The 27,945-nt window shown below is 68.2% G+C and overlaps 2 protein-coding genes across 8 annotated transcripts in view; both read right to left on the reverse strand.

Annotated features, from left to right (window-relative positions):
* The window catches only part of SEC16A (SEC16 homolog A, endoplasmic reticulum export factor), a 32,258-nt gene extending 13,726 nt beyond the window's left edge, over positions 1 to 18,532 (reverse strand). For 4 of the 7 annotated variants that reach the window (XM_062207257.1, XM_062207260.1, XM_062207258.1 and 1 more), the window contains exons 1-8: positions 18,321 to 18,532; positions 11,702 to 15,155; positions 10,628 to 10,764; positions 7,107 to 7,204; positions 5,369 to 5,495; positions 4,820 to 5,018; positions 4,335 to 4,482; positions 2,955 to 3,097 (exon numbers count right to left, since the gene is read on the reverse strand). In XM_062207257.1, coding sequence (XP_062063241.1) covers positions 2,955 to 3,097; positions 4,335 to 4,482; positions 4,820 to 5,018; positions 5,369 to 5,495; positions 7,107 to 7,204; positions 10,628 to 10,764; positions 11,702 to 15,094 — 4,245 coding nt within the window. In that variant the 5' untranslated portion in view covers positions 15,095 to 15,155; positions 18,321 to 18,532. Of the gene's footprint in view, positions 1 to 2,954; positions 3,098 to 4,334; positions 4,483 to 4,819; positions 5,019 to 5,368; positions 5,496 to 7,106; positions 7,205 to 10,627; positions 10,765 to 11,701; positions 15,156 to 17,382; positions 17,452 to 18,320 lie in introns of those variants that run through there. The other 3 variants (XM_062207259.1, XM_062207256.1, XM_062207255.1) reach the window with 3 other exon arrangements.
* A 6,613-nt stretch (positions 18,533 to 25,145) lies between these two features.
* The window catches only part of NOTCH1 (notch receptor 1), a 35,580-nt gene continuing 32,780 nt past the window's right edge, over positions 25,146 to 27,945 (reverse strand). Inside the window, 1 exon segment of the mRNA XM_062207261.1 lies at positions 25,146 to 27,820. Within this exon segment, the coding sequence (XP_062063245.1) occupies positions 26,453 to 27,820 (1,368 nt within the window). The 3' untranslated portion in view covers positions 25,146 to 26,452.

A 27,945-nucleotide genomic window follows, 5' to 3' on the forward strand; every position in this document is an offset into this window, starting at 1 on the left:
TACACACAGCACAGCCGGGTCTGTGCTACAACACCTTTTCAAACTTTACGTGAGCAGGGAAATCCGTCTCCCCACAGCACACGAGCGGGAGAGGCCCCCGGGCTGCACAACACCCTGAGCTCCTGCTGCAGACGGCGAGGGCCTGTCCACTGCTGACCATCTCCAGGACAGAAAGCGCAGGGCGTGGCCCAGCACCCAGGCAGCTGGCTAGGGGCCCTGGTGGTCCTGGTTCCACCCTCGACTCCACCCTGGGAGGGAACAGCTGACCGCTCAACTACCTGGGTCCCTGCACCGACACGGGAGACCTGGACAGAGCTCCTGGCTCCTGGCTCCGGCCCTGGCCTAGCCCCGGCCATTGTGGGCGTGCAGGGGGTGAACCAGCAGCCAGACCTTGGACTCTTTGCCTCTCAAAAAGCTACAGAAGATGAGGCCGAGCTGTGGTGCAGCGGGTTAGGCCACCACCTGGGACGACAGCAGCCCATCCGGGTCCGGGGCGCGTCCCGGCGGCTCCACTTCGGCTCCAGCTTCCTGCTGATGTGCCCGGGAAGGCTGCAGCAGAGGGCACCTGTCACCCACGTGGGCGATCAGGACTGGAGCTGCTGGCTCCTGGCTTGGGCCTGGCCCAGTCCTGGCTGTTGTGACCATTTGGGGAGGAAGCAGCACATGGAGCAGCTGTGTCTCCTCTATCACTTTGCCTTCCAAATAAATAAATCTATTAAAGTGAAAAAACAACAGTGAAACACCTTACCAAAAAGCACAGTAGAGACGAGAGATTTACCCACGGACATGCGGAGCGGGCTCAGCGCCCACAGCCAAGTGCCTGCCCCCCCAGCGGCTCGCGCTCCCACGCCGCTCCCTGCGAGCACCGGCCAGGCCACGACGGCCCAACGTCCCGGGCTCTGCGCTCCCGCCACCCAGCCCTGATTCCCTGATGCAGCGCCCGGCAGCGGCCTGGCCTGTGTGCGGGCACCTGGGACAAACTCGAGGGGGAGAATCTGTTCCTTCTCCTTCAGCTGAATAAATCTACATAAGCCAAATCCAAACCCAGAGCCCCTGCTGAAAACCTAGACTTCCGGGAGGAAACCACCACGGCCTAAAGGGGGAAGCGGAGAGCCCCACACTGCACATCAGAGAGGAAGACTCGGGGGGCACGGGACGAGGGACAGGGCACGGGAACACAGAGGCCGGCCGCAGTGGGGTCAGAGGCACAGTGCATGGGGGCCAGCAAAGTGGAGGCGCAGGGCACAGGGGACAGGGCACGGGGCACAGGGGACGGGGGACAGGGCACAAGGCATTGCGTATGGGGCACGGGGCACAGGGCACGGGGACACAGAGGCCGGCCGTAGTGGGGTCAGAGGCACGGTGCATGGGGGCCAGCAAAGTGGAGGCACAGGGCACGGGGGACAGGGCACAGGGTACGGGGGACGGGGCACGGGGGACAGGGCACGGGGACAGGGCACGGGGCACAGGGCACAGGGGACAGGGCACAAGGCATTGGGTATGGGGCACAGGGCACGGGGACACAGAGGCCGGCCGTAGTGGGGTCAGAGGCACGGTGCATGGGGGCCAGCAAAGTGGAGGCACAGGGCACGGGGGACAGGGCACGGGGGACAGGGCACGGGGGGCAGGGCACGGGGGACAGGGCACAGGGCACGGGGCACGGGGGACAGGGCACGGGGGACAGGGCACGGGGCACAGGGCAAAGGGCACGGGGGACAGGGCACAGGGCACGGGGGACAGGGCACGGGGCACGGGGGACAGGGCACAGGGCACGGGGGACAGGGCACAGGGCACGGGGGGCAGGGCACGGGGGGCAGGGCACGGGGGACAGGGCACGGGGCACGGGGCACGGGGGACAGGGCACGGGGCACAGGGCACAGGGCACGGGGCACAGGGCACGGGGGACAGGGCACGGGGCACGGGGGACAGGGCACGGGGCACGGGGACAGGGCACGGGGGACAGGGCACGGGGGACAGGGCACAGGGCACGGGGCACAGGGCACAGGGGACGGGGCACAGGGCACGGGGGACAGGGCACGGGGGACAGGGCACAGGGCACGGGGCACGGGGGACAGGGCACGGGGCACGGGGGACAGGGCACGGAGGACAGGGCACGGGGCACAGGGCACGGGGGACAGGGCACGGGGCACGGGGACAGGGCACGGGGGAGAGGGCACGGGGGACAGGGCACAGGGCACAGGGGACAGGGCACAGGGCACGGGGCACAGGGCACGGGGGACAGGGCACAGGGCACGGGGGACATGGCACGGGGCACGGGGGACAGGGCACAGGGCACGGGGCACGGGGCACAGGGCACGGGGGACAGGGCACGGGGACAGGGGGCAGGGCACGGGCACAGGGCACGGGCACGGGCACAGGGCACGGGGGACAGGGCACAGGGCACGGGGACAGGGCACGGGGGACAGGGCACAGGGCATGGGGGACAGGGCACGGGGGACAGGGCACGGGGGACAGGGCACGGGGCACGGGGCACGGGGGACAGGGCACGGGGGACAGGGCACGGGGGACAGGGCACGGGGCACGGGGCACGGGGGACAGGGCACGGGGCACAGGGCACGGGGGACAGGGCACAGGGCACGGGGACAGGGCACGGGGGACAGGGCACAGGGCACGGGGGACAGGGCACGGGGGACAGGGCACGGGGGACAGGGCACAGGGCACGGGGCACAGGGCACGGGGGACAGGGCACGGGGCACAGGGCACGGGGCACGGGGACAGGGCACGGGGACAGGGCACAGGGCACGGGGGAAGGGCACAGGGCACGGGGACAGGGCACAGGGCACGGGGGACAGGGCACAGGGCACGGGGGACAGGGCACGGGGGACAGGGCACGGGGACAGGGCACGGGGGACAGGGCACAAGGCATTGGGTATGGGGGACAGGGCACGGGGACAGGGCCGGCCACGGCCGCGGCCCACCTGCTCGGGCCTCACCTCCATGCTGTGGATCTCCACGAGCGCAGGCTGCCCCTCGGAGGGCAGGTTTGGCATCACTCGGATGAGCTGACCGCCGGGACCAAACCTGGCGCAGAGGTGAGGCACCGGGAACTTTTCTGGAGAGCTTGGTCGTGATGGAACTGCATCGGGGTCGACAGAGACAGGCACAGGCTCGTCCTCACCCAGGGCGACACAGCCACCTGGGGTGCCAGGGCGTGGCCGGACAAGCCGGCCTTCAACGCCGAGTCCCCAGGTGTCCAACACCCTGTTCACCAGCAGCACTGAAGCCCGCGGCAGAGAAAGACGGAACCCACAGAGGGCGTGGCTGAGCGGCCCGGCACAGTGGGTAGCTTCTGCTTCCAGTGCTGGCATCCCACATGGGCACCAGTTCAAGTCCCGGCTGCTCCACTTCCTCTTCTATTTTTTTTTTTTAAAGATTTATTTGAAAGACAGAGAGAGGCAGAGACAGAGACAGAGACAGAGGCAGAGAGAGAGAGAGGTCTTCCATCCTCTGGTTCACTCCCCAGATGGCCACAGCAGCTGGAGCTGCACCAATCTGAAGCCAGGAGCCAGGAGCCTCCTCTGGGTCTCCCACGCGGGTGCAGGGGCCCAAGGACTTGGGCCATCCTCTACTGCTTTCCCAGGATTTAACCAGAGAGCTGGATAGGAAGAGGAGCAGCTGGGAATAGAACCAGTGCCCATATGGGACGCCGGTGCTTTAGGCCAAGGCTTTAACCCGCTGCGCCACAGCGCCGGTCCCCTGGCTGCTCCACTTCCCACCCAGCTCTCTGCTGTGGCCTGGGAAAGCAGGAGAAAGCCCAGGTCTTTGGGTCCCTGCACCTGCGTGGGAGACCCAGAGGAAGCTCCTGGCTTCAGATCAACCCAGCTCCGGCCATTGCAGCCATTTGGGGAGTGAACCAGCGGATGGAAGACCTCTCTCTCTGTCTCTCTTTCTCTCTGTCTCTGCCTCTCCTTCTTTCTCTGTGTAACTCTGACTTTCAAATAAGTATTTTTAAAAATAAATAAGTCTCTACAGAAACACACCAGAAAGCGCCCTGACCTGAGCAGTTTTACCGTCCAGCAGCCTGGCCCCGCCCCGCCCCGCCCCAGGGCCCACCCGGCCCAGGCACAACACCTCCTGCAAAAGAAAACAGAGCCCGGCTCTGCAGGGTCCAGACGCTCCCTGCGCTCACAGCAGGGCAGCACCCAAGAGCCTGCGCAGAGCCGGGCTGGGGGCTCCGAGACCTGGAGCCCAGCGGCCAGCGCCCGGACGACCCTGCCCCCCACCCCCGAGCTCTGCCCGCAGGGCCACCACGCACGCCAATCGCACGACGCCGGCCTGACGCCGACCCGGCCTCGTCTCCACCAAGCACACACCTTGCTCCATGGCGGGCCAGCTGTACTCCGGGAAGCTGCTACCGTTGCCGCCGTAGGTGCCGTACCCGTAATCCCCGTGGAAGGAGCCTGGCGCGGGCGGGGCCTCGTAGGCGTCGCCCATGACAGCGTGGCTTCTGTAAAGCTGACTCTTGGGAAACAAAGCGGACGGACGTGAGCTCCGCCGCCGGGCCAGGCTGGGCAGAGGCCGGCAGCCCAGCGCAGTGGGCGCGGGCGCGAGTGTGGGCGGGGGAGCGGGCCAGACTGGGCAGAGGCCCGCAGCGCAGCGGGCGCGAGTGTGGGCGGGGGAGCGGGCCAGACTGGGCAGAGGCCCGCAGCGCAGCGGGCGCGGGTGTGGGCGGGGGAGCGGGCCAGGCTGGGCAGAGGCCGGCAGCGCAGCGGGCGCGGGTGTGGGCGGGGGCGAGGGCGCGGGGGCGAGGGCGGGGGCGCAGGCTCGGGCGGGGGTGCAGGCGGGGGCGCGGGCGCACCTGGTGCGAGTGCGCGCTCAGGCTGCTGCGGCGGCTCTGCAGGCTGCGCACGCTGCGCAGGCTCCGGGCCGAGTGTTCGCTGTGCACACTGCGCCTGTCGGCCTCCTCCCCGTAGGGGTCTCTGGGGGGCTCGGGGTCGTCGTCAAAGCTCCCCGTGACGCGAGGGTCGTACCTCCAGTAGTCATCACACTTCTCAGGCCTGGGGGGCAGGGCAGAGCGTGGGGAGCTGCAGGGGACCCGGCGGCTGCCACACTCGTGCAGGGTCACAGGCCAGGCCTGCCGGGTCCCCCCGCCTGCTGGTGCTCGGCTGCATCCCGAGGTCCCGACCCCCAGGCGTGAACCCCGACCCAGGGCCCTAGAGAACGGGCTAAAGCGCAGGAGGCACCAGGGCCGCGGGAACAGGGGGCCCAGAGCGCAGGCGCTCCACAGCCGGTGACTGGCTCTCCTGAGGCCAGCCCTGCCCACAGCCCGGGAGCCGGGCATTTCCGCACACTGCTGACCCCTACAGGCGCGCGCGCAGCTGGGCGGGGGCCTGCGGCCGCTACCAACCTGCCCCCATAAGCACAGCTCTCCTTCCCGCAGGGGTCGCACTCGGCGTCCTGCCAGTACCTTCGGTCACCAGCGCGGGCATCCCTGAGCCTAGAACTGTAGTGGTACCGGTCCCAGCGACCCAGGTCTGTGAGGGAGGAGGACATGGGTCAGGGTGAGGACAACGAGAGGAGACCCTGCCCTGCCTGTCAGGGAAGCTCCACCACGGGGGCGGGGGGAGGGAAGGAGAGGGGGAGAGGGGGAGAGGGGGAGAAAGGGAGAGGGAGAGAGGGAGAGAAGGAGAGAGGGAGAGAGAGGGAGAGGGGGAGAGGGGGAGAGGGAGAGAAAGGGAGAGAGGGAGAGACTCCACCCCCAGGGAGAGATAGAGAGGGAGAGAGAGGACACTCCACCACCCAGGGCTGGGGACCCCTCATGGCTCCCTGCGGAATCACACGTGCTCCCTGGGCCCACCTCTCTGTGTAACCCCTAACCACAGTCAGCCAGCCCGCGGCGCTCTCAGCACAGTGTTTTTGATTAAAAAGCCCGCTAGCCGAGGGCTCTGTTGGTTTCCAGAGTCGCTACTTTGTAACCACCAATTTCACTGCAGCCCCTTCTCCCTGAGGTTCTAGGATCCTCCGACTTCAGAAGGGGGCCTTGACATTAAACGCTAACTAACATGACACTTTTGGCATGTATGTAAAATAGACACACACGTGTAGTGTGACAGGCAAAGAGAAAGAGAAAGACAGAGCTCCCACTGCTGAGCCTCTCCCCAATGCCCCCAGTGGCCAGGGCAAAGTCGGGGGCCAGGAACCCCACCGAGGTCTCCCCCATGGGTGGCAGGGACCCAACTACACGGGCCGCACCTGCCAGAGTGCGTTAGCAGGGACCTGACGTCAGGCACTCGGGGAGGGATGTGCAGCCAGGCAATGGTTAAACACTGCCAACGCCTGCCCAGACTCTGTGCAAAATGGGCGCACACAGGGCTGGCACTGCAGCGTAGCAGGTTGAGCCTCGGCCTGCGGCACCGGGGTTCGTGTCCCAGCTGCTCCTCTGTTTATGGCCTGAGAGGGCAGTGGACGATGGCCCAAGTGCGGCCCTGCACCCACGTGGGAGACCCGACGGAGCTCCTGGCTCGTGGATCAGCCCAGCTCGTCACCTGGGGAGTGAACCAGTGGATGGAAGACCTCTCCCTCTCTCCCTCTCTGTTTATAACTCTACCTCTCAAATACATAAATATATCTTAAAAATAAATAAAAATTTAAAAATTCACTTTTTTTAAAGGCACAACTATTTAGTTTGGGAAAGGAGCCCCCTGGAGGCAGACGGTGAAGCTGGCCACGTCAGGACCACCGAGGGCCCCCAGGGGAGTGCCCGGCCTCCGCACCACACGCTGCGTGGAAGCTGGCTAGGAGGCGCCCTGAACTCCGCCCTCGCGGGATGGTCTCCGTGTCTCATCCGTCAGCGCACACTGAGCACGTGGGGGTGGCCGCCACGACCCAGGGCCAGCCTCCGCTGTGGCCGATTTTCACCAGTTTACATTTACGTTGTCACACGTGGACAAGGTAGCGTGAAAACTACCAACCACCGACGTAATGAAAACATCGACACAGCCATTGCCTGGGCAAAGCACTGTCCACTACCTGGGCTCATGGATAAAACACGGGACGCTTCTGACAAGGCACACAGCAGGTGTGGCCGCCCTCACGTGGCAGCGCCGCGGCCGGAGCACCTGCTGGTGGCCGACGTTGCGACATACCCCCGTAGTCGTACTGGCTCGAGTAGTAGTTTGCATAGTAGTCACTCTGGCTGCTCCACCCGCTCTTGGAATCGAAGTAGCCTTCGGGGTACCCCGGTCTGAAAGACACAAAGCACGGCTCAACCCAAACAGCCTGTGCCTCACGCCACCCATCCCACCCCGACCAACCCTCAGAGCCTCGGGCGGGACACACTGGCAGATCCAAACAGCTCCAAGGGGGAGACCATGGGCTTCCCCCGGGCCACTCAGTGACATTTATCTCAGCCCAATAACTACTTAGAAGCCGCACAGCAGAAGCCAGCCGGCCCCGTGCGCCTGCGCACGCACCCAGCAACCCAAAACGCGCTTCCTCCTGCTGGTTCACTCCCAAGTATTAGCAGGGAGCTGCAGCTGGCAGCCAGGGAGCAAACACGGGACACAGGTGCCGTCACCCCCAGGCCAAGTCCACGTGACATAGGACACAGGTGCCGTCACCCCCAGGCCAAGTCCACGTGACACGGGACACAGGTGCCGTCACCCCCAGGCCAAGTCCACGTGACACGGGACACAGGTGCCGTCACCCCCAGGCCAAGTCCACGTGACACGGGACACAGGTGCCGTCACCCCCAGGCCAAGTCCACGTGACACGGGACACAGGTGCCGTCACCCCCAGGCCAACTCCACGTGACACGGGACACAGGTGCCGTCACCCCCAGGCCAAGTCCACGTGACACGGGACACAGGTGCCGTCACCCCCAGGCCAAGTCCACGTGACACGGGACACAGGTGCCGTCACCCCCAGGCCAAGTCCACGTGACACGGGACACAGGTGCCGTCACCCCCAGGCCAAGTCCACGTGACACGGGACACAGGTGCCGTCACCCCCAGGCCAAGTCCACGTGACACGGGACACAGGTGCCGTCACCCCCAGGCCAACTCCACGTGACACGGGACACAGGTGCCGTCACCCCCAGGCCAAGTCCACGTGACACGGGACACAGGTGCCGTCACCCCCAGGCCAAGTCCACGTGACACGGGACACAGGTGCCGTCACCCCCAGGCCAAGTCCACGTGACACGGGACACAGGTGCCGTCACTCCCAGGCCAAGTCCACGTGACACAGGTGCCGTCACCCCCAGGCCAACTCCACGTGACACGGGACACAGGTGCCGTCACCCCCAGGCCAAGTCCATGGGACACAGGACACAGGTGCTGTCACCCCCAAGCCAAGTTCACAACCCTAAAACGGCAGCTTTAAGACTGCGCGGGACCCTCTGTGGTGTGCGCTCTTGGCACCGGCAAGGTGCACGCGTGGCAGGGAGGGCTGGGCTCCTGCAACTCCCATGTGCAGCCACCGGACCCGGCCATGGCCCTGACTCGCCACAGAAAGGCAGCATTTTGCACAATGGTCGAGCCTAAGGCCTTTAGGTACTTCCAAGATTCTTCCAAGGACTTTTCTAAGGGCCGGCAGGTGAAGCTGCCGCCCACAGCACCACATCCCACACACGGGCCAGTTCGAGTTCCAGCTGCTCCACTTCCGATTCAGCTCCCTGTCAATGCACCCAGCAGAGCACTGGGAGGCAGCACAAGTGCCTGGACCCTACACCTGACCCGGATGAAGCTCCTGGCTTCAGCATGGCCCAGCCTCGGCTGCTGCAGCCATTTGGGAAGTGAACCAATGGATGGAAGACCTCTTTGTCTCTCCTTTTCTCTTTAATTCTGCCTTTCAAATAAAAAAAAAAAAAAGTCACGTTTCATACAAGATTGGATTTTTTAAAAAGACTACTTAAGAAGCAGAGTTACAGGCAGAGAGAAGGAAGGACAGAAAGGTCTTCCATCCACTGGTTCACTCCCAAATAGCCAACGACGACCAGAGCTAGGCCAATCCGAAGCCAGGAGCTCCATCCGGGTCTCCCACACGTGTGCAGGGGCCCAAGCACCTGGGCCACCTTCTGCTGCTTTCCCAGGCCACAGCAGAGAGCTAGGTCACAAGTGGAGCAGCCGGGACTCGAACCGGTGCCCATATGGGAAGCCAGCACCCCAAGCGGCAGCTACGCCACAGCGCCGGCCCCAAGATTTGGTTTAAGATGTGACTTTTCTCTTGCCACTCGTCCGGTCTGGCTGCCTGGGTGGTAAGCAACCGTGGGCCGGGCGGTGGTGCTGCTGCCGGGGCGCAGAGGACTCAACCGTCCACCCTGACAAACCCTGCTGCCCAGCCAGGGTCACAGCACCTGCCTGGCCCTAGGCCCGTCCACCTGAGGGCCGTGCGTTCCAGAGAGATCACCCGATGCAGTGCAAAGCCAGGAGCGCGCCATCCCCGAGCAGGTCAGCTGTGACGGCCATGGCTTTGGTGAGAGCTGGGCTCCAAGTGCAGCTGTCCCCGCACGGCCCCCACCACGGTGGCTCCAGCCGGGCTCACCCCTGCCAGCGCACTCACACGGGCGCAGGCGCACGCTGCCGCCACCCCTCCGTGTGCCCGCACGGCAGCAGGGGGGAACAGGTGAGGGTGACGGACTCACTCCCACGGCGACCTGACCTGGCCCGTGTGGAGGCCTTCTCGGTAGCACGGAGGCACCTCTGGCCTTGACATCAGTCCTGATGCAGGGGCGTGGCCAGCAGGTACCAAGGAAAGGCTGCAGGGGGAGAAGACGGCCCCGCTCTGCCTGCCCCGCACGCCCTTCCCCCTGCTCTGCCTGCCCCGCACACCCCGTCCCCTCACCCTCACAGCACAGGTTTCTCAGGCCGCTGGCATCACTGTATCCTAAGTGACACTGCGGCCGACGTCCCAGGCAGGAAGAGCCTCACTCACAAACAGCTACGGCCTCCTGGGAGGAAGGCTCACGGGGCCACCGCGCCTCCTCAAACAACAAGGCCGGCTGCAGCCACGCCACGTACGCAGGGCCAGCTCAATGGCCGAAGGGTCAAGGACAAAGCCCTCTGTCATCAGACGAGCCACTAAAATGCTGGCAGGAGGCACGGGCACCAAGTCCGCCAGCCTTGAGCTTCCCCGTCGCCGAGCTCAGGGAGCTGCACCCCTGCAGTGCACCCCTGCCCCGCCCTGCTTTCCTCCACAGATCCCAGCTCGTCTGAACGCACACAACACCAACAGCCCCCTGCAGCTCCAGGGCACAGCTGAAGGCACCGAGCGTGGCCATTAGGAAATGTCCAAGCCCCTCCCGCAGGGCGAGCAGAGGTGTGGAGGCCAGCGTGGTGGACGGGCAGGGCAGAGCCGTGTGCAGGCCAAGGCGCAGTGCCAGCCAAGAACCCGGCTCTCAGGCCCAGTCTTCCCGGCCGTAGCCTCAGTGGTGGGAAAGTCTAGCCCAGCAGACAGGTGCCACAGCCTGGGGGCCCTGAACACCCCCCCCCCCGGCAGAGAAGCAGCCGCCTCCTCCGCCGGCGGCCGTGCGTCTAACTCCACTCGGAAAACGCAGCCTGCGACCTGTCCGACCGACGCAGGCACACACGCTCGGGTCTGTGCAATTCCTCACAGCTTCAGCACCGTCCCAGCCGCCGAGAGCCCGCCGGGCGGAAGTGGCGCCCACCTGGCAGCAGGCCGGTCCGAGCAGTGACTTGCCCGGGAGCTGGGCCGCTCGGGCTCCGGGTAGCGGTAGGCCTCGGCATATGCATTCGCGGCGCTGTCGTAGGGCCGGTATCGGGGCTCGTACAGGCCGTACACGTCCTGCGGGGGAAGCGCGGGCAGTGTTAGTTACAACCGAGCAAACCCCCCAGGCAGCTGCACCGCACACAACCACGCTCCTGAAGCAGGAGTGCACACGGGCTCCCCGTGCCACGGACCCCATGGCGGAGTCCACGCCCACAGCACTGCTCCGGAGGCCGCGCCACAGGCCCTGAACTCAGCTCAGCTCGGCTGCTACCCAGCCCTGACCGCGAGAAGACGACACAGCGGCACCAAGTGCCCCTCTGTCTGGCGCCCCCAAGAGCCACAGCAGAGCTGAGCAGGGCCCTGCCCCGGGGGAGAAGTCTGCACCGCCCCCCACCCCCAAGAGCAGGGACCTTGAGCTTCCTGCACACGATTCTCCTGCCTCTGCGGGCGCTGAGCCATGGCGAGGCGAGTGGGCCACTGCCCGACCGTGCCCACATGCGGCGCCCAAGTCCAGCGACGTGGCTGCAACACAACCCCGAGCTGGCCTCCGAGGAGCGGCAGGGCCCCCACCATGCTGCGGCCGCCGCCTCCACCTGCTGGGACGCGCGCTCCGGGACTCAGTCCTGAGCCATGCCGGGTGGACGGCACGCCCAACCTAACTCCCCCCCCCCCCCCCGGGCGCTTTTCTGCCCCAGGCGGATTCAGGAGACCACAGCTTGTCCGCCGCCCAGCACAGCGGGCACGCGCGGCCTGTCCTGGGCCCGCGGCGCGAACCACAGCGCTTCAGCTCTGCAGCCGGCGGTGTCGCCTGGGAGGCCGGTGGGTGCTCCCATGGGGCAGACTGTGCCCGGCAAGCACGGCCTGGAACCGGCATTCCGCACGCCAGCGGGACCGCGGCTCACTTCTGAGTTCCGCAGACACAACACCAGCCAGGCACACACCGGGAGACGGAGAAACCCAGCGGCAGAAGCCCAGGGACATAGGGCCACACAGCACGCAAGCTCCACCCTACCTGGTAGTAGAGGGCGGCCGTCCCCGGGTCCGCTGCGTATGGAGAGGGGTACGGCGGGGGGTAGGCCTCGAACAGGGGTCTGTAGTAGTAGTAGGACGCCAGGGCCTGGGGCGGGGGGCCGAACGCATTCGGCTGCAGCCACGGCTGCTCTGACCGCACAGCTGTCTGGCTTGAGCCAGCAGGCACCACCGAGGCGCTGGAGGACGGCGGCGGCTGGCCCGCGGCGGCGGGAGACGGGACTGGGTGCTGGGAGCGTCCCCGGCCGGGCGGACTCTCCGGGTTCGAAGGGGGTTCTGACAATGCTGCTTTGGGCACCTGCGGCGGGGACACCTGGTGCTGGGGCGGCCCCAGCTCTCGCTGCGCCCCTTCCAGAGCGGGCTGCTCTTGGGCATCTGCCATCACCTGCTGATAAAAACGCCCCGGGTCCTGCACCCCAGGCTGTCTCGGCTGCGGGGCGGAGCTGTCGGGACGCTCCGAGGTCCGGCTGAGCGTGAAGTCCAGCGCCCCCGCAGGCTCCTCCTGGTTACTGCAGTGACTCGCCGGCCCATCTGCCGGACCCAAGGGCGGCTCCGCGCCGCCGCCAGGGCTGTGGCCAAGCTCGGCAGAAACGTTCTCCACAGTGCGACTCCTTCGGCTTTCTGGGGCCGAGTTCTTGGGTGCTGGATGGGATGGCGGCTGAACCAGCAAACCGGCGGGCTGGCTGGGAGGCACCTCCGAAGCCCCGGAGCCTTGTGGACGAGCGCCCTGGGACAGGCTGCCCGGCGGGGCCGAGCCCACAGCAGAGCTCACCGGGATCCCACGCACCGCGGCGCTGTCGCCAGAGTCAGCGCCGAGCGCCCGCCCGCCGGCTGCGCACCTGTCCCCCAGCAAGGCGTCTCCCCAGGACTGCTGCTTCTCGTTCGCATTCGGTGGGGACAGGGAGGAGGTCACGGGCTGCGCCAGGTGGTAGCTGTGGTCTGGCTGCGCGATCAGGACGGGCCGATTCTGCAGAGACTCTGTGGGCAGCGAGGACAGCAAACTGGCGTAGCCACAGCTCGCCTGCGGAGGGAGGGCCTCCTCCTCGCCCGCCCGGGGAGGGTTCTCCAGGTTCTCGGAAGCGCTGGGGCCGGCTCGGCTCCGCGGCGGCGGCCCAGGCGGCCCCTCCTCGGGAGGCTGCAGCACCTCGGCCGGCCGAGCCGCGGCGGGCACGTAGAGCGCGGGCGCGGCTGGCGCCAGGAGGACGTTGCCTCCGAAGTCCGGCAGCTCGTTCTGCGCCCACAGCGTCGTGGCCGGGCTCTCACACTTCGCGGCCCCCTGAGCCCTGGCCGAGGGCCTCTTCTCAGGGGCCTGCGAGGACGGCGCCCCCGGGGGCGGGAGCACGTGCCCAGCTTCCGCACTGGCGCTCAGAGGCGGCAGACCGACCTGAGGGGCAAAGAGGGTCTCCATGTTGTCGGGGGGCTGCTCCAGGTTGCCAGGCGAGGCGTCGGGCGGCGTGGCGGCCGGCTTGCACTTCTGATGGGCGGGGGTCTCCCTCACTTCACCCACCACGTTGGCTCGATCTGCCTCCACCGGTCTCACCCCCACCAAGTGGGATTTTACCGGTTCAAAAGAGCTGTTTGCACTTGTCTGAAACACCCCCACGGGCTTGGGCGGGCTGGGGGTCGAGGGCGGCTGGCCCAGGCCGCCGCGGCGACCCTGCCGCACAGCGCCATCTGCGGTCTCTCCGCCCACGGGAGAAGAGTCGATCTGCTGGAAGAAGCTGCCGGCCGCCTCCTCCTCGGGCTTCCCGACTTCCTGCTGGATGAACGTGCCGGCCGGCTCCTGGGGCCGGGCCGACCCCGAGCGCCTCCCGTGGCTCGCACCGCTGTACCCGCAGGACAGGCCGTCTGGCCGCACGGGGGGCGACGCCGCGTCCGGGGCCTCCAGATTCGCGCCCTCTCCTCCAGGGAGGCCCACAGTGCCGGGTCTGGGGACAGCGCACCCGGGCAGGGGCCCGAATCGGAACGGATCCCCCAGGCAGGCGTCGGCCAAGCTCGGGGGCTCACTCGGCAGGACTTCCTGATTCTGAGCGAACTCCAGGTTCTCGTCGTCGTCGTACCGGGAGCCACCGGCGCAGGGCCTCTCTGCATTCGCCGCATCACCCAGCGCACCACGGGCAGCGTGGGCAGGGGCTCCGGCATCGGGCTGGATGCCTTCGGGCTGAGGGAAGTAAGGCCGCGTGTCTCCCCGCTGCTGCACACCCTCGCCGTGGGGGCCTTTGAGAAAGGCTTGGTGCGTGGCCCCTGCGGCTGGGTGGCCCAGTCCAGGGCTGGGGGACAGCCCGTCGAAGGCCGAGGTGCCGGCATAGCCTGCTTGTTCAGATGAGAGGTTCTCCTCATTCTCCGTCTCCCCACTCCGGAAAAACATCGAGAGCGCGCCGGAGTCTGCCTCGGGCAGCGTCCAGCCGGGCCCCGCGCCTGGGGCACAGTGCAGACGGTCCTGTGGGCTGTTTCCCTGAGCAGGGGTGTTCACGAGGGCCGCGCCAGACACTCCTGGATTCTGCCGGAGCTCCTGGTTTGCCCAAGTATTTGCAACTCTGCAATGCTGCCCGAACGCGCTTTCAGGACGGACGCCGTGTGCTGAGTGGTTTCGGCCCTGCGGGCAAGCCGGCTCCTTCCTCCCGTCGCCGGCTGCGGGTGCTGGGCTGTGCTGCTCGGGGCCGGGACCTCGAGGCTGGCCGGGCGGCAGGGGGAGCGGGAGGATGCCGGCGTTCTGCAGTGACCCCTCCGAGCAGGGTGAGTGACGCTGGCCAGCAGGCCGCGGGCCCCCCTGCGCCAGCCCCCACTGCTCTGGCCCCTGCTGACAAGGCTGGGGGAAGGAGGCGGCGGCCGCAGCTGTCCCCACACTGGCATGCGGGTCGTAGTCAAGCCGTGGCATGTTCTCATGCGCAGGGGCCCCGCGAGGCTCGTCAGGACCCACTCCTGGAATGCAGTGAGGTGGATACGGCAGAATCTGGACGCCAGGCTCCGAGCCGGGACCAAGCTCTGCGCCCCTGTTCATCTCCGGCCCAGGCAACACCGAGGCCGGCACACTAGCAAACAGACTGGCGTCTGCTCTGGGCTGCGCCAGAGGCCCCGGCGGGGGCTCCCAGGGTGCTTGGGAGCTGTCCCCGGCATCTGTGTGCGGCACGGGCACGCCGGGGTACTGGGCGAGACCTGAGGGCACTGGGCCCTGGACGCCAGGCAGGCCGGCCCTGGACTGTCTGCTGAAGACAAAGGGGTCCGTCACGGGCTGTGGGGGGCAAGCGGCTGGGGTTGCGGCGCTGCCGCCGGCCCGTCTCCTGTACGGGCTGTGCGCCCAGAGCACGCCGTGAGGACTCCCGGCCGGAGGAGGCCCAGCAGCACCGGGCGGGACCGCCTGGGGTGGCGGCTGCATGGCTGAGCTCTGGCACAGGTGGGCGCCGCTCACAGGAGGACCAGCACTTCCTCAACGTGAACTGCAAGAGAAGAAAGGGGCACAAAGTCACCACCCCGTCTACACCAACACCCAACGCACTCCACGTCCCATCACCACGTCCCCGTCTACACCAACACCCAACGCACTCCACGCCCCAGGAGAGAACACACGGACACAGACTCCGAGGCGTTCACACCCCGAGCCCCACCCCTTTGCCCACTGCACCCCGGCCAAGCTGCCCGGGGCCCCTGGGAGGAGGCGGGGTGGCTGCCAGCTGCCGAGCAGGTTCCCTGCTGGTGTCGCCCGCCCTCTGGGTGCTCCCGCGCCCGGCAGGGGCCAGCCGGCTCCAACACCTCTCCCGATGCCCCCCAACAAGGTGCGCCGGGCCGACCTTTCCCGCAGACCACCCCCTCCTCCCCCAACAGAAACAGCTCAGCACTCTTCACATACGAGGACTTCAGGTCCCACGGGACAGACAAGGTCGTGGGCACCCAGCCGAGGAGCTAGGACTGTTCACTGCCCACACCCGAGCACCCGGTGCGACCCTGGGAGGCAGCAGCGGGAGCTCGAGCGACGGCCCCAGCACCCCGGTGGGAGACACCAGACGGCAGCTCATCTCAAAACAGAAGAGCAGACGTTTAAGCTGTGCTCTTGCTAAGAACTGACCTCAGCCAGGAGAATCCCTCTCTGCACGCCAGAGCCCTCCTCTTGCCCGGCCCACGGCTGCCCCCACCCTGGGGTTCTCACCGCACCCGGGAAAGGCGCCCGGAAACCTCGAGCGGCAGTGAGCGGCTGGGCCTGCCGGGCCGCCGGCGTCCGGAACCCGCGGCTCAGGACCTTACAGAGCGCGCGGCCTTCCCGGCGGTGCCCATCTCCACTAACGCGGGGCAGGCACGGCCTCGGCCGATCACCTGGACGTCCGCGCCCCACACCGGGTCCCCAGCTCGACAAAGTCCGTTTCCTCCTCGTCAGCCGCTCAGAGAGAAAATCAGAGCCGAGGGGGAAATCCCGGCAGGGCCCCGGGCTGCCGCCGACCCTGACAGCCGTCCAGGCCGCCGACAGAGAAAGCCACCACCGTCGCCTCAAGCAAACCTACCCGCGGCTCCCGCTCCTGCTAACCCAGCCGCTCGCCCCGGCCCCGCCCTCCCTGGCCGGGCCCTGAGCAAGCAGAGCGCTCAGCGCCCCCCCAGGGGGCTGGACAGAGGGACACCGCCCCCCTCCCCCGCAGAGGGCCTGACACCGCCCCCCCCAGACTGAAACTCCCCCCCCCCCGCACTGTAGACGGACACTCCCCCCCGCACTGTAGACGGACACTGCACCCCCAGCCTGCCGCCAGGCGCCGGCGTCCCAGGTCCTCCGGTCACTGCTGGGCAAGGACTTTCCCCGGGGCAGGCGTTGGCACAGGACCCTGAACCATTCCAGGCGGTGTCTGCTTTAAGACAGGCAGAGCACGGGCCTCCTCCGGCGGAGCGGGCAGCGCGGCCGCGGCCACTCGCGCCTCCGGGCCTGACCTTAGGGGGCTCAGCTCCCGCGCGTCTGGCTCCCCACCGCTGCTGACCGGGAGAGCCCTGGCACAGCCTAACTACGCCGCTTCGGCTGCGAAGGCCTCAGCCCCGCGGGACCCCGGCTACCCGGACACAGCCCCGTCCCCTCCCCGGGGGGCTCCAGGCCGCAGACACTCGGGCCGCCCCTCCACCCGCGCCCACGCCCCCTCCCCTCCACGGCGGGATCCCACCCCGCAGACACTCGGGGCCGCCCCTCCACCGGCCCCCTCCCCTCCCCGGCGGGGCTCCAGGCCGCAGACACTCGGGGCCGCCCCTCCACCAGCGCCCGCGCCCCCTCCCCTCCACGGCGGGATCCCACCCCGCAGACACTCGGGGCCGCCCCTCCACCCGCCGCCCAGCTTCCGGCTCCGGACCCGAGGCCGCAGGTGTGTCAACCCGGGGCCACCAGGGCCCGCGAGGGCGCTCGCCGGGGACAGCGCGGCCCAAGGGGAGCCCCGCCACCCCGGACGGGCGGGGGCGCGGCTGGCCCGAGTCCGCCACTGCCGGCCGCGCCCGCGTCCTGCGAGGACGCCCCACGGGGTCGCGGGCTTCCCGAGGCGACCGCCTGCCCCCTGCCCACGGCGGCCGGCCGCGCGCCGACGCTCAGGTCCCCGCGGCCCGCGGAGGGGCAGGGCCCGGCCGGCCTCCCGCCGCCCGCCCCGGCCCCGCAGCCTCGCCCCGCTGGCCGCTCGCCGCCTCCTTCTGCTCGCGCTCGCCGCTCACCGCTCACCGGCGCGCCGACGCCGGCCGTCAGGAGCCGCGGGCCACGGCCCACCCGGCGGCGGCGACGAGCGCACACACGGCGGCCGCCGCCGCAGCCATCTTGGCACATCCGGCTCCGGCCGCCGCGCCGCTGACGTGTCCGGCTGCGACGTCAGCGCGCGCGCCCCGCCCCGGCCCCGCCCCTCGCTCTCGTCCAGTCCTTCAGCACCTCATCCCTTTGCCCCGCCCCGGCCCCGCCCCCAGAGGGGCCTGTCACCGCCCCATCCACTGGCCCCGCCCCTGGCCCCGCCTCTAGCTGACGTCTGTCCTTCACCGCCTTGGCCCGCCCCTCACCCTCAACCAGTCCTGCCCCGCAATGTCCTGTTGTCCCGCCCCCTGCGGGTGCCTGTCACTGCCCTGGCGAATCACTGTCCGCCGCCTCCTCCTCCTCCTTCGTCCCGCCCCTCATCCTCAACCAGTCCTGCCCCGCCCTGTCCGTTGCTACCCTAGCGGACGTTTGTTCTTCGCAGCCTCATCCCTTCGTCCCACCCCTCACCCAGCCCCGCCCCGGCCCCGGCCCCGCCCCCGGCCTCGCCCCTAGCGGAGTCCACCGCCTCTTCCTCACCCAGCCCCGCCCCAGCCCAGGCCCCGCCCCCGCCCCGCCCCTAGCGGAGTCTGTCCACCGCCTCTTCCTCACTCAGCCCCGCCCAGGCCTCGCCTCCGGCCCCGCCCCTAGCGGAGTCTGTCCACCGCCTCTTCCTCACCCAGCCCCGCCCCGGCCCAGGCCCCGCCCCCGCCCCGCCCCTAGCGGAGTCTGTCCACCGCCTCTTCCTCACCCAGCCCCGCCCCAGCCCAGGCCCCGCCCCCGGCCCCGCCCCTAGCGGACGTCTGCCACCGCCTCTTCCTCACCCAGCCCCGCCCCGGCTCAGGCCCCGCCCCCGGCCCCGCCTCTCGCCCACCTGTCTGGGCCTGGCGCTCCGGGGTCTTCCCGGGACGCGGCCCCGGTTACGCGGCTGCTTCTGCTGCCGTCTCCTCGCTTTAGGAAGTGTGAAGAGACGCAATGCGCCCATCAAGGCCTCAGGGGAAATCAGTCCTGAAGGGCCGGTGCCAGCGGCTTCGCCCCGGAGCGGCCGCTCACCGGCGTCCAGAACCTGAGCGGACCCGACGCAGGCGCGCTCCGCCCATCTTCCGTTGGCCTCGAAGGCCGGGAGGCCGGCGCGGACAGCCGCGCATGCGCCGCGCCGCCGCGCTCGGGGCGGCCGACTGCGCCTGCGCACCGCGCTGTTGGGGGGCCGCGCTCGTTGCCTGGTTACGGCGCGCGGCGTCGGTTGCGCTGGGCGCTGGGACCGCGCAGAGCGGACCCCGGCCCCGGCCGCTGGACGCACGCTGGTGGGGGGCTCCCGCGCTCCGGACCAGAACCCTGGCGGGGGGTGCGGGCGTGTGCACACGCACACTGCGCCCCCGGGAGGAAGCCCTGAGCCCTCGCCCGCAGCCCCCTCCTCGCACACCCTGGTCCGCCCCCCACCCCGACCGCAGGACGGCCGAGCCGGGCCGTCCCGGAACCCGGAGTGTCCGCCCCTTGCCCCTCCCGCAGGAGGGTCTCGGGGAAGGGCGGGCCGCCCACCCACCTGCGCACCTGCTCTGCGTGCAGCGGCGCCTGCCCCCCGCGGCTCCTTGCAGAGGGCGCCCTGACACCCACCCAGAACGGAGAGAGGCGCGAGCGTGGATCCGGGAGGCTGGCGGGGCGCGGCCACGCAAGCAGGGCCCAGGCAGCGCAGGGAGGAGAGTTCGGGTCCCTCTGACGTGGCACCGCGGGCCGCTCCGCTAAGCTAACATTTGCCTTTCAGGCGTCAGGTTCCCGACCTGTTAGAGCACACGTGGTGGGACTCGGCCTTGGGCGCCAGCCCCTGCGCCCTTGACCCATTTCTCCCCGAGGTCCAGGTGCTCTTTGATCTCCTTGTCCCAGCCAAGTCCTGTCCGGGGAGAGAGCGGGGAGCAGGGGTGAAGCCCCCCCGGGTGGCGCTGAGCAGCCCAGGGGCAGGTCGTGACCCCGGAGACGCACCTGCTGACACCCTTCCCTGGGCATCAGGGCTGGTGTTGACCCCTGGGGGACAGCAAGGTCTCCCGCAGGGGCTTTGGGGCAGCCCCTCCTTCCCTCAGCCCCTCCCCCAACCGGAGGGGGGGCTCTCCCTGTTTGTGGCCTGATCCTGGAGTCACGCCTCTCCCAGCCTCTCCCAGCCTCCCGGCCCCGTCTGGGAGGTGAGGCAGGGTGAGCTGCACCACTGGGGGACCAGAACGGGGTGCTGCCAAAACACGCTGGGACGGTGAGCCCGGCCCGGAGCCATCCAGGGCACGCCGGGGTGGGGGCCTGGGAGGTGTCCTGCCCGAGACGACCATCATCGTCCCTGGCCTGCAGGGACAGGGTCTCTCCCCAGCCCCTCCCCTGGCTCAAGGCAGGAGGCGGGACACAGAGCCCCGGTTCTGCCACCATGCCAGGTCGCACGGAGTGCACGGGACACGCCATGGCACTCGGCCAGCCCCCACCTGTGGCCAGCACAGTGGCCACTGGGCACTGCACACGTGGCTGCCCCAAACCGAGCTGGACTCTGAGTGCAGGACACAGCTGGGCTGCGCAGAGCGCGAGGTGCCCACTGATGGTTTTCTAAGGCCCATTAATTAGATTCTTCTGGGGTACATTGGGTTGCATGTGCTGTTACAACTTAACTCGCCTGCTGGTTTGAAATGAAAAATGCGCTGGCACTCCCTTTCTGTAGGAGGCCGCTGGCCTAGGTGTGCACTGTGGGGGGGCAGGGCCCCACTCAGCACCCCCAGAGTTGGGTGAGGAACAGCTGAGGCTGCCCATGGAGCAGGCCCTTTCCTGACCACTGGCCGCCCGGGAGCGCTCGGGCAGGTGGGCGGGCCCTGGCCGGGAGTCTCTGCCCCACACTCCCTGCCGGGCAGGCGTGGAGCAGACCTGTGGCGGGTTGTTCGTGCTGGTCTGTAGGGCAGGCCAGCTCCAAGCCTGGACGTGAGGGAGGGGGCGCCTCCTCAGAGGGGAAGGGGCCGGCAGGGAGGGCTTCTGGGAGGTGGCCGCACCTGCGCATTTGTTCTGTGGCTTCTGAGCGCGGGGCCCCTGGGTGTGAGACCCTCCGCTCCCACCAGGGCCCACCGACACCTGCAGCCCCGCCTGTGCTCCCCGGGGGCTGCGGAGCAGAGCGCACGGCAGTCCGGACGGCGTCCCAGCCACAGAGCCTCGCCGGGCTGGCAGCACATGGGTAAGATGGTTGGCTAACTGATGGGCACAGCCTTTAGAAGTCAGAGACCATGGCTCCACCCAGGAATCCCGCTGGGGTGAGCTCCTCCAAGCCTCTGCTCCTCACCTGTAAGAGCAGTGAGGTGGCCGGCGCTAAGCCCCCACCTGAGGCACCAGCATCCCGCACAGATGCCGGTTCCTGTCCCGGCTGCTCCACTTCCGATCCAGCTCCCTGCTGTGGCCTGGGAGAGCAGTGGGAGATGGCCAAGTCCTTGGGCCCCTGCACCCGCGTGGGAGACCCGGAGGAAGCTCCTGGCTCCTGGCTTCGGCCTGGCCCAGTGCTGGCCGTTGCGGCCGTCTGGGGAATGAACCAGCCCAAGGAAGACCTCCCTCTGTCTCGGTCTCTCTGTAACTCTGCCTCTCAAATAAATAAATGAATAAAATCTTAAAAAAAAAAAAAAAAAAGCAAGTGAGGATCTTGCCTGTGCCAGGGCTGCTGTAGACCCCCGTGGGAGCCATCCTCACGGAGGGGGGAGGCCGAGACCCCCAGCCGCACCCCAGGCCCGCCCGGCGCCCTCAGGAAGCAGGCTCAGGGCACACGGGCTGGCACCCGGCAGAGAAGGCGGGAAGGAGGCGAGACAGGTGTTAACGCCACACCCAAAAGGCCACCGGAAAACTGCCCGGCGCCCTCCGGCGGCACCACGGCCCTGCACCCAGACTGCGCACCAGGTGTGCTGGGAGCTGCCCCAGGGAGCTGAGATGTGCTGGGGGGGGACCCTCAGGGGCTTGGGTGGGCTGTGTGTGTGAGGCTTTTGCATGGTGGGGGCTGGGGGGGCAGGTGGGTGGGGCTTTGCATGGGAGACCTGCAAGCAGCGGGAGCTTCCAGAACGCCTGTGGGCAGTTGGGCCTCCCTGAGGCTCTCGGCTGAGCTGAGCGCAAGCCAGGAGCTGGGAGGCAGCCGTGGGAGCCCTAGCTGGCCTTGGCGGACCCTCCCGGCCACACGCGGCCGTCAGGTGGACAAGCACAGCCACAAGTGTCTGAGCCGGGGGCCAGGGGCCGGGGGCTGGGGGCCGGGGTGGGGAAGGGCGAAGGGCCCAGGTGGAGCCGGGAGGCTGGCAGTGACCGTGGCTCTCGGCGAGCGTCCACTTTCCCCTCCACAAAGGGCCCAGGCTGGCCGTCCGGGCTTTGCACTTGCAAGGACACGGACCGGGGACCCCCCCAGCTTGGACAGTCACCGGGGCTGGTTATGAGTGCGAGGTAAGCAGCACGGGCCCAGCACGGGCCACACCGGCCCGGGAAGGAGCACTGGCGGGGTTCTGTCAGCAGGGGGAGGCAGAGAGCCGTGTCCTCGGCCGCCTGGCCCGGCTGTGGGGACCGCCTGGGAGCCGGAGGATGCAGTCCCAGGCAGCCACGGGGCGCCGGGGCCCCCATCTCTGGCCGCCGTGGGGGCGGTGGGGCAGAAGGTCCCGGCGCGGCTGGGGGCTGAGCCGCAGGCGAGGCTCTGCACCTTTCCGGGCAGGAGTCGGCGCCCACACGCTGAGCCGACTGGCAGGGCCGCCCCGGCTTCAAGAGGCGAGTGGAGCGCACTCAGGGGCCTCCCCAAGACAGCAGCCCCGAGCGCCGTGTGGCCGGGCCGGCAGAGGTGTGCCAGAGCCCCGAGCGCCGTGTGGCCGGGCCGGCAGAGGTGTGCCCGAGCCCCGAGCGCCGTGTGGCCGGGCCGGCAGAGGTGTGCCCGAGCCCCGAGCGCCGTGTGGCCGGGCCGGCAGAGGTGTGCCAGAGCCCCGAGCGCCGTGTGGCCGGGCTGGCAGAGGTGTGCCAGAGCCCCGAGCGCCGTGTGGCCGGGCCGGCAGAGGTGCGGCCAAGCACCTGGGGACGGGAGGGGACTCGCTGCTTAGTGATCACGTGGAGGTATAGGGAGGTATAGTGGACAAACAGGTGCAGTTTTTTAAAAAAATATTTATTTGAAAGGCAGAATGCAGGGTGGAGGGGTGAGGACAGAGAACGAGAGAGAGAGAGAGAGAGAGAGCGAGCGAGCGAGAACTTGCATCCACTGGTTCACTCCCCAGATGGCCACAACGAGGCTGGGCCAGGCGGACGCCAAGGGAGTCCAGCGGGGTCCCCACCTGGTGGCAGGAGCCCGAGCCTTGGCCATCCTCTGCAGCTCTCAGGATGCGGTAGCCGGGCGCTGGGCCTCAACCCGGGAGTCTGGGGAGCAGGGACGCTCTCTCAGCCTGGGGGTCCCCCGGGCCCCGCGAGCTGCGTCTGTGGGGACAGAAGTCCTGCGTCCAAACGTCCTGGAATGTCTTCCTTTGTAAGATGGACGCTGGCAGGTGAGAGTCGCAGAGCACAGCGCCGGCCCTCCGCATTGATCTTGTGAGATTCTACACTTCTATTGCATGTCCCATCCATGGGTCCACTCCCAGACGCCCAGAGCAGCCCACAGGCCAGGCCAAAGCCAGGAACCACGAACTCCATCCGGATGTTGTGCCTGGGGCCGTCACTGCTGCCCCCCGGCTGCCCATTGGCAGGAAGCAGAATGGGACCCAGACCCCAGACCCTCGGATGGAGCCTCTTTCCAGCTGCTGGCCGAACGACTGCCCCAAATTAACCGTCTTAAAGTGTAGAGTCCAGGGGCTGGTGCTCTGGCACTGAGGGTTAAAACCTTGGTCTGCAGCACCAGCATCCCATATGGGCGCCGGTTCAAGTCCCGGCTGCTCCACTTCCGTTCCAGCTCTCTGCTATGGCCTGGGAGAGCAGTAGAAGGTGGCCCAAGTCCTTGGGCCCCTGCACCAGTCCTTGGGCCCCTGCACCCACGTGGGAGACCTGGAAGAAGCTCCTGGCTCCTGGCTTCAGATCAGTGTAGCTCCGGCCGTCTGGCCATGTGGGGAGTGAACCAGCACATGGAAGACCTCTCTCTCTCTCTCTCTCTCTCTCAGGCTCTACCTCTCTCTGTAACTCTTTCAATAATAATAAAATAATAATAAACAATAAATCTTTTTTTTCAAGTGTACAGCCAGTGGCACTGTACAATGACCCTGCTATTGCACAGTTCCAGAACATTCCACCTGTCTAAAGCAAAACTCCCCACCAGCAGCCACTCCTCACTCCTCCCCGCCGCTCGGGGACACCAACTGCTGTCTGCAGAGCTCAGTGCCGGGGACTTCCCACCTAGGCGCGCGGGCGCTGTGGGGCCTCGGGCGGGCTCAGGGCGCAGCCGCGCTGTGCGGGCGTCCGTCTCCAGCCTGCATCACTGGCCTCCCGTCCCTCACGGCTGTGGGCCTCCGGGCGCTCCAGGAAGCAACCTGGACACACACAGAGTGAGGAGCTGTCACACGTGGCAGGGACGTCAGAGCCTAAGATGTGCCGTGGACAGCAGGCCGGAAGGCTGAGGTGCAGTGGGTTAAGCCGCCTGCAAAGCCGGCATCCCAGCTGGACGCCGGTTCGAGCTCTGGCTGCTCCATGTCCGGTCCGGCTGATAATGCACCTGGGAAAGTGGCAGCAGACGGCCTACGTGCTTGGGCCCCTGCGAGAAGCTGATGGCTCCTGGCTTCAGCCCGGCCCAGCCCTGGCCATCGCGTCCATCTGGGAGTGAACGGGCAGACGGAAGATCTAACTCTGCCTTTCAAATAAACTAATCGGGGGGGGGGGGGGGGAGGGCCCAAGTAGTCACAGCCCCCATCCGAGGGCAGGAGGAGGTGGACGTCCCACTGGGCACTCAGGCCGTGAGGGGGTCAGGGGCCAGGGAGGCCCAGGCACCCTGAGGAGGGCCACCTGCGGTCGGGCTCAGGTTCCCAGGCTGGTCCTGTCAGGGAACACCCTCCCAGACACGCTCAGCGTTCGGCCAAATGGCCTGTGCAGGCCGTGTGCTGACCCGCCCGCGGGGGGCCTACATCTGGGCGGGCTTTGGCCCCGCCCCCACTTCCTCACCAGGCGGAGGCTTTTACGGGGCTGGGAGCCAGGTCACCAGGTCACCTGCCCCGACGCCCCGTGTGCCCACCCCCTCCGGCACCTGTCCTTGGGGAGGCCAGGCTAGGGACAGGCAGCGCCTTCCAGCGGGAAGAGGGCCGTCGGACTCGCCCTGGTCCTGGCCAGAGACCCTGGCCAGCTGGAGGGATCCAGGCGCGGGGGAGGGGGCCACGCTGGCCCCGGGGACCTGGGGGGGGCTATGCTGCTTGTGCATCGCTCCAGCTCACAGAACCTTCCAGACTCCCCACGCCATGGCACGGGCTGCCACCCTCGGCCCTTCCACCGCAGGTACAGCCGGGCCCCTCCCTGGGGCCGGAGAGCCCGGGCTGCGGGGCGGTCAGCTTCTACCCAGGGTCCCAGGGGTGAGGACCACCCAACAGGACAGTCCCCTGCTACCGCCGCGTCCCCACTTCCCTGCCCGGCACGGGAGCTGGCGTGGCCCCCAAGGCCGCCGTGGGGGTGGACAGGGCACCGCTCCCCCGCCGCCTGGGAGCAGGGTGCACCCCCACCCCACCCCAGGCGGCAAAGCCACGGCCAAGCTTAGCACATAGCAAAACCCGCAGGATCGTCAGCATCGTTTTATTGCAAATCAGTTAAACAAAAAAAGATGAAAAAAATACATCATCATCTACAGTTTTGCACGTAGACAACTTTTTTAAAAAAAGTTTCTCTGTAAACTACACTCTATTTTATAAAACAGTAAGAATCAACACCTCAGGCCACGCCCCCGAAGGCCGGCACAGTGTGGGCGCCCCTCCCCGGCCCCCCACGCTGTGCCCCCCAGCAGATGGGCAGCCGCAGGGCCACCCTGGCCGCACAGCAGGAGCCACATCCGGACCACAGGGCGCACCAGCTCACTCAGATTTTTAAACAAAGTCCACCTTTAACAACGTATTTACAAACATTTACTGCGCCACAGGCCCACGCACGACGTTACAAGAGTCCGCTGCCCCCCACCCCCACCCCAGGCCAGGGCAGGCTCCGAGTGACCCTCCAGTATGCCCGAGGCTGGGCACCAGGCTGCCAGGAGGGACCTGGTGTAGGCTGTGCCGGCCAGCCTCCCCCCAGCGGCCGTGCCCGCGCGCAGGGCTGCGCCACCAGTCTGTCCACCTTCTGCCGCCCAGGGTGAAGCACTGGGCCCTCCGACGGGGAGGGCCAGGCACTGTCTTTCCCCAGCAAAGGGCACGATTCTCCCAGGGGGTGCCCAAGGCGGGCACCGGGGTCCCACACGTCCGGCGTCTCCCGGGCCGCGATGCCAAGCTGTCAGGAAGGGGGTGGGGCGGACCGGGGAGCCAGAGCTTGCCGGCACAGCAGAGCCGGAGATAGCCGCGCCGTCGGGGAGCGGGCTCTGTGCCCCAAGAACACGCTTTCCAAAAGCCACCACCGTGCACCAGGCGCCCGTTCTGACCGGTTCTCCTCCTCCGGTGTGAATGAATCCACGCGCCACAGGCGGGGCGGTGCCTCCTCGGGGTCACCCGCAGACACACCTGCTGGTGCGTGGCAGGTGGCACGGGGGCGGGGCGGGGGCCGTGCACGCCCAGCCCCCTTCCCCCAACACCGTCTCCTAGACAGACAGAGCTCAATAAATAAACGGATTTATAAATCACGAGTCCTTGTAGTTCATAACAGGCGAGGCCCGCGCCTCAGGACGCGCTCTCCTTGGGACAGAGTTTACCTGGGGCCACAAAGACAGGACACATAAATAAAAAGGCAGTGTTTCCGTGTAAAATAAAGTCCATAAATAAATACTAGAAAAAGAAATTAAAATCTTTGTCCTCTCGTTTTGTATAAAAACGCTTTGTTAAAAGGCTCCTTTGGTCGGCCCAGGCGGCGCCCGGCGGGGCTGTGGCGTGGAAGCTGCGGTCCCGCCGGCTACTTGAAGCCCTCGGGGACGTGGGCGAGCGCGGGCTGCAGGCCGCCGGGCGGGCTGGACACACGGTCGGACCAGTCCGAGATGTTGGAGTGCGGGGACGAGCTGGACCACTGGTCGGGGGACTCGGGCGAGGGCGTGAGGAAGGGGTGCTCGGGCACCTGCAGCTGGTGGCTGGGGGTGTTGTCCACGGGCGAGGAGGAGTAGCTGTGCTGGGAGGGCGGCGTCAGAAACTGCGCGGCCGTCATGGGCGGGGCCAGCGAGGTGGGCAGGGCCTGGCCCTCCTGCGGCAGGATGGTGTGCACCGGCAGGCTGCTGGGGCCCAGCGGCTGCACGTCGGCCTGGCTCGGCTCCCCGCCCAGGAAACCCCGGCCCAGGTGGCCGGAGGCGGCCGACCCCACGCCGCCGAGGTGCGCCTGCGGTGCCGGCGGCAGGCTCTGCGGCTGCAGCGGCTGCGTCTGCACCAGGGGCGGCGGGGCGGCCAGCCGCGTGCCGGGCAGGCCCTGGTAGCCCACCATCTGGGACAGGGTGTTGGCGGAGATGCCGACGTGCTGCAGCGCGGGGGCCTGCGTGCTCAGGCCGCCGGGGGCCACGCCCCCTCGCAGCGGGTTGTACTGGTTCGGTGCCATGCCGTTCTGCAGCCGGGACAGCCACTCGCACTGGCCGTTCACGCCGGCCGCCCCGCCCACCGTGAAATTCACAGCCCCGCCGATGCCACCGGCGCCTGGGGCGGCCACGGGCAGGTGGGACAGGCGCGGGGGCCCCGGCTCGAAGGCCAGCCGGCCGCCCGCCCCCAGCGCAGCCATCTCGGGCTTGGCGGCCACGTTGAGGTGGCCGAGGCCCAGGTGGGCGTCGGGCATCCCCGGCAGGTGGTTGAGGGGCACGGACGGAGACTGCTGGAACGGTGAAGGCAGCAGAGGTGGCGAGGCCACGTCCGACAGGTAGCCGTGGGGCGACTCCAGGGAGTCCACGGGCGACAGCATGCTCGAGGTGTCCAGCAGGCAGCCCTTGCTGTCCTGGGACTTCTTCCTGCGCGCCTTGAGGTCCTTGGCGTCCTTGGCGCCGCAGGCCAAGCCTTTGGTGCTGGGCTTGCGAGCCTTCTTGCCCGGCACGGCGGGCTTGAGGTTGCCCAGGTAGCCGCCGGGCGAGCAGAGCGTGGGTGACAGGGCGGGGCCGTGCAGCGGGGGGCTGCGCACCAGGTTGTACTCGTCCAGCAGCCGCACGATGTCATGATGCATGCGCTCCTGCGCGATGTCCCGCGGCAGCCGGTCCATGTGGTCAGTGATGTCCCGGTTGGCGAAGTGGTCGAGCAGCACCTTGGCCGTCTCGTAGCTGCCTTCCCGGGCAGCCAGGAACAGCGGCGTCTCCTCCTGGGGACGGGGCGGGGGCGGATGAGGGAGCCTGGCGTGGCGGGGGACGTCCCTCCCAGGGGTGTGCGTCCCAGGCTCCATCGCCAGATCGGTCCCGACCCCACCCTGGCACCCCGCGGCTACCG

This window comes from Lepus europaeus, chromosome 12 (assembly GCF_033115175.1).
Source record: "Lepus europaeus isolate LE1 chromosome 12, mLepTim1.pri, whole genome shotgun sequence".
Lineage (NCBI taxonomy): Eukaryota > Metazoa > Chordata > Mammalia > Lagomorpha > Leporidae > Lepus > Lepus europaeus.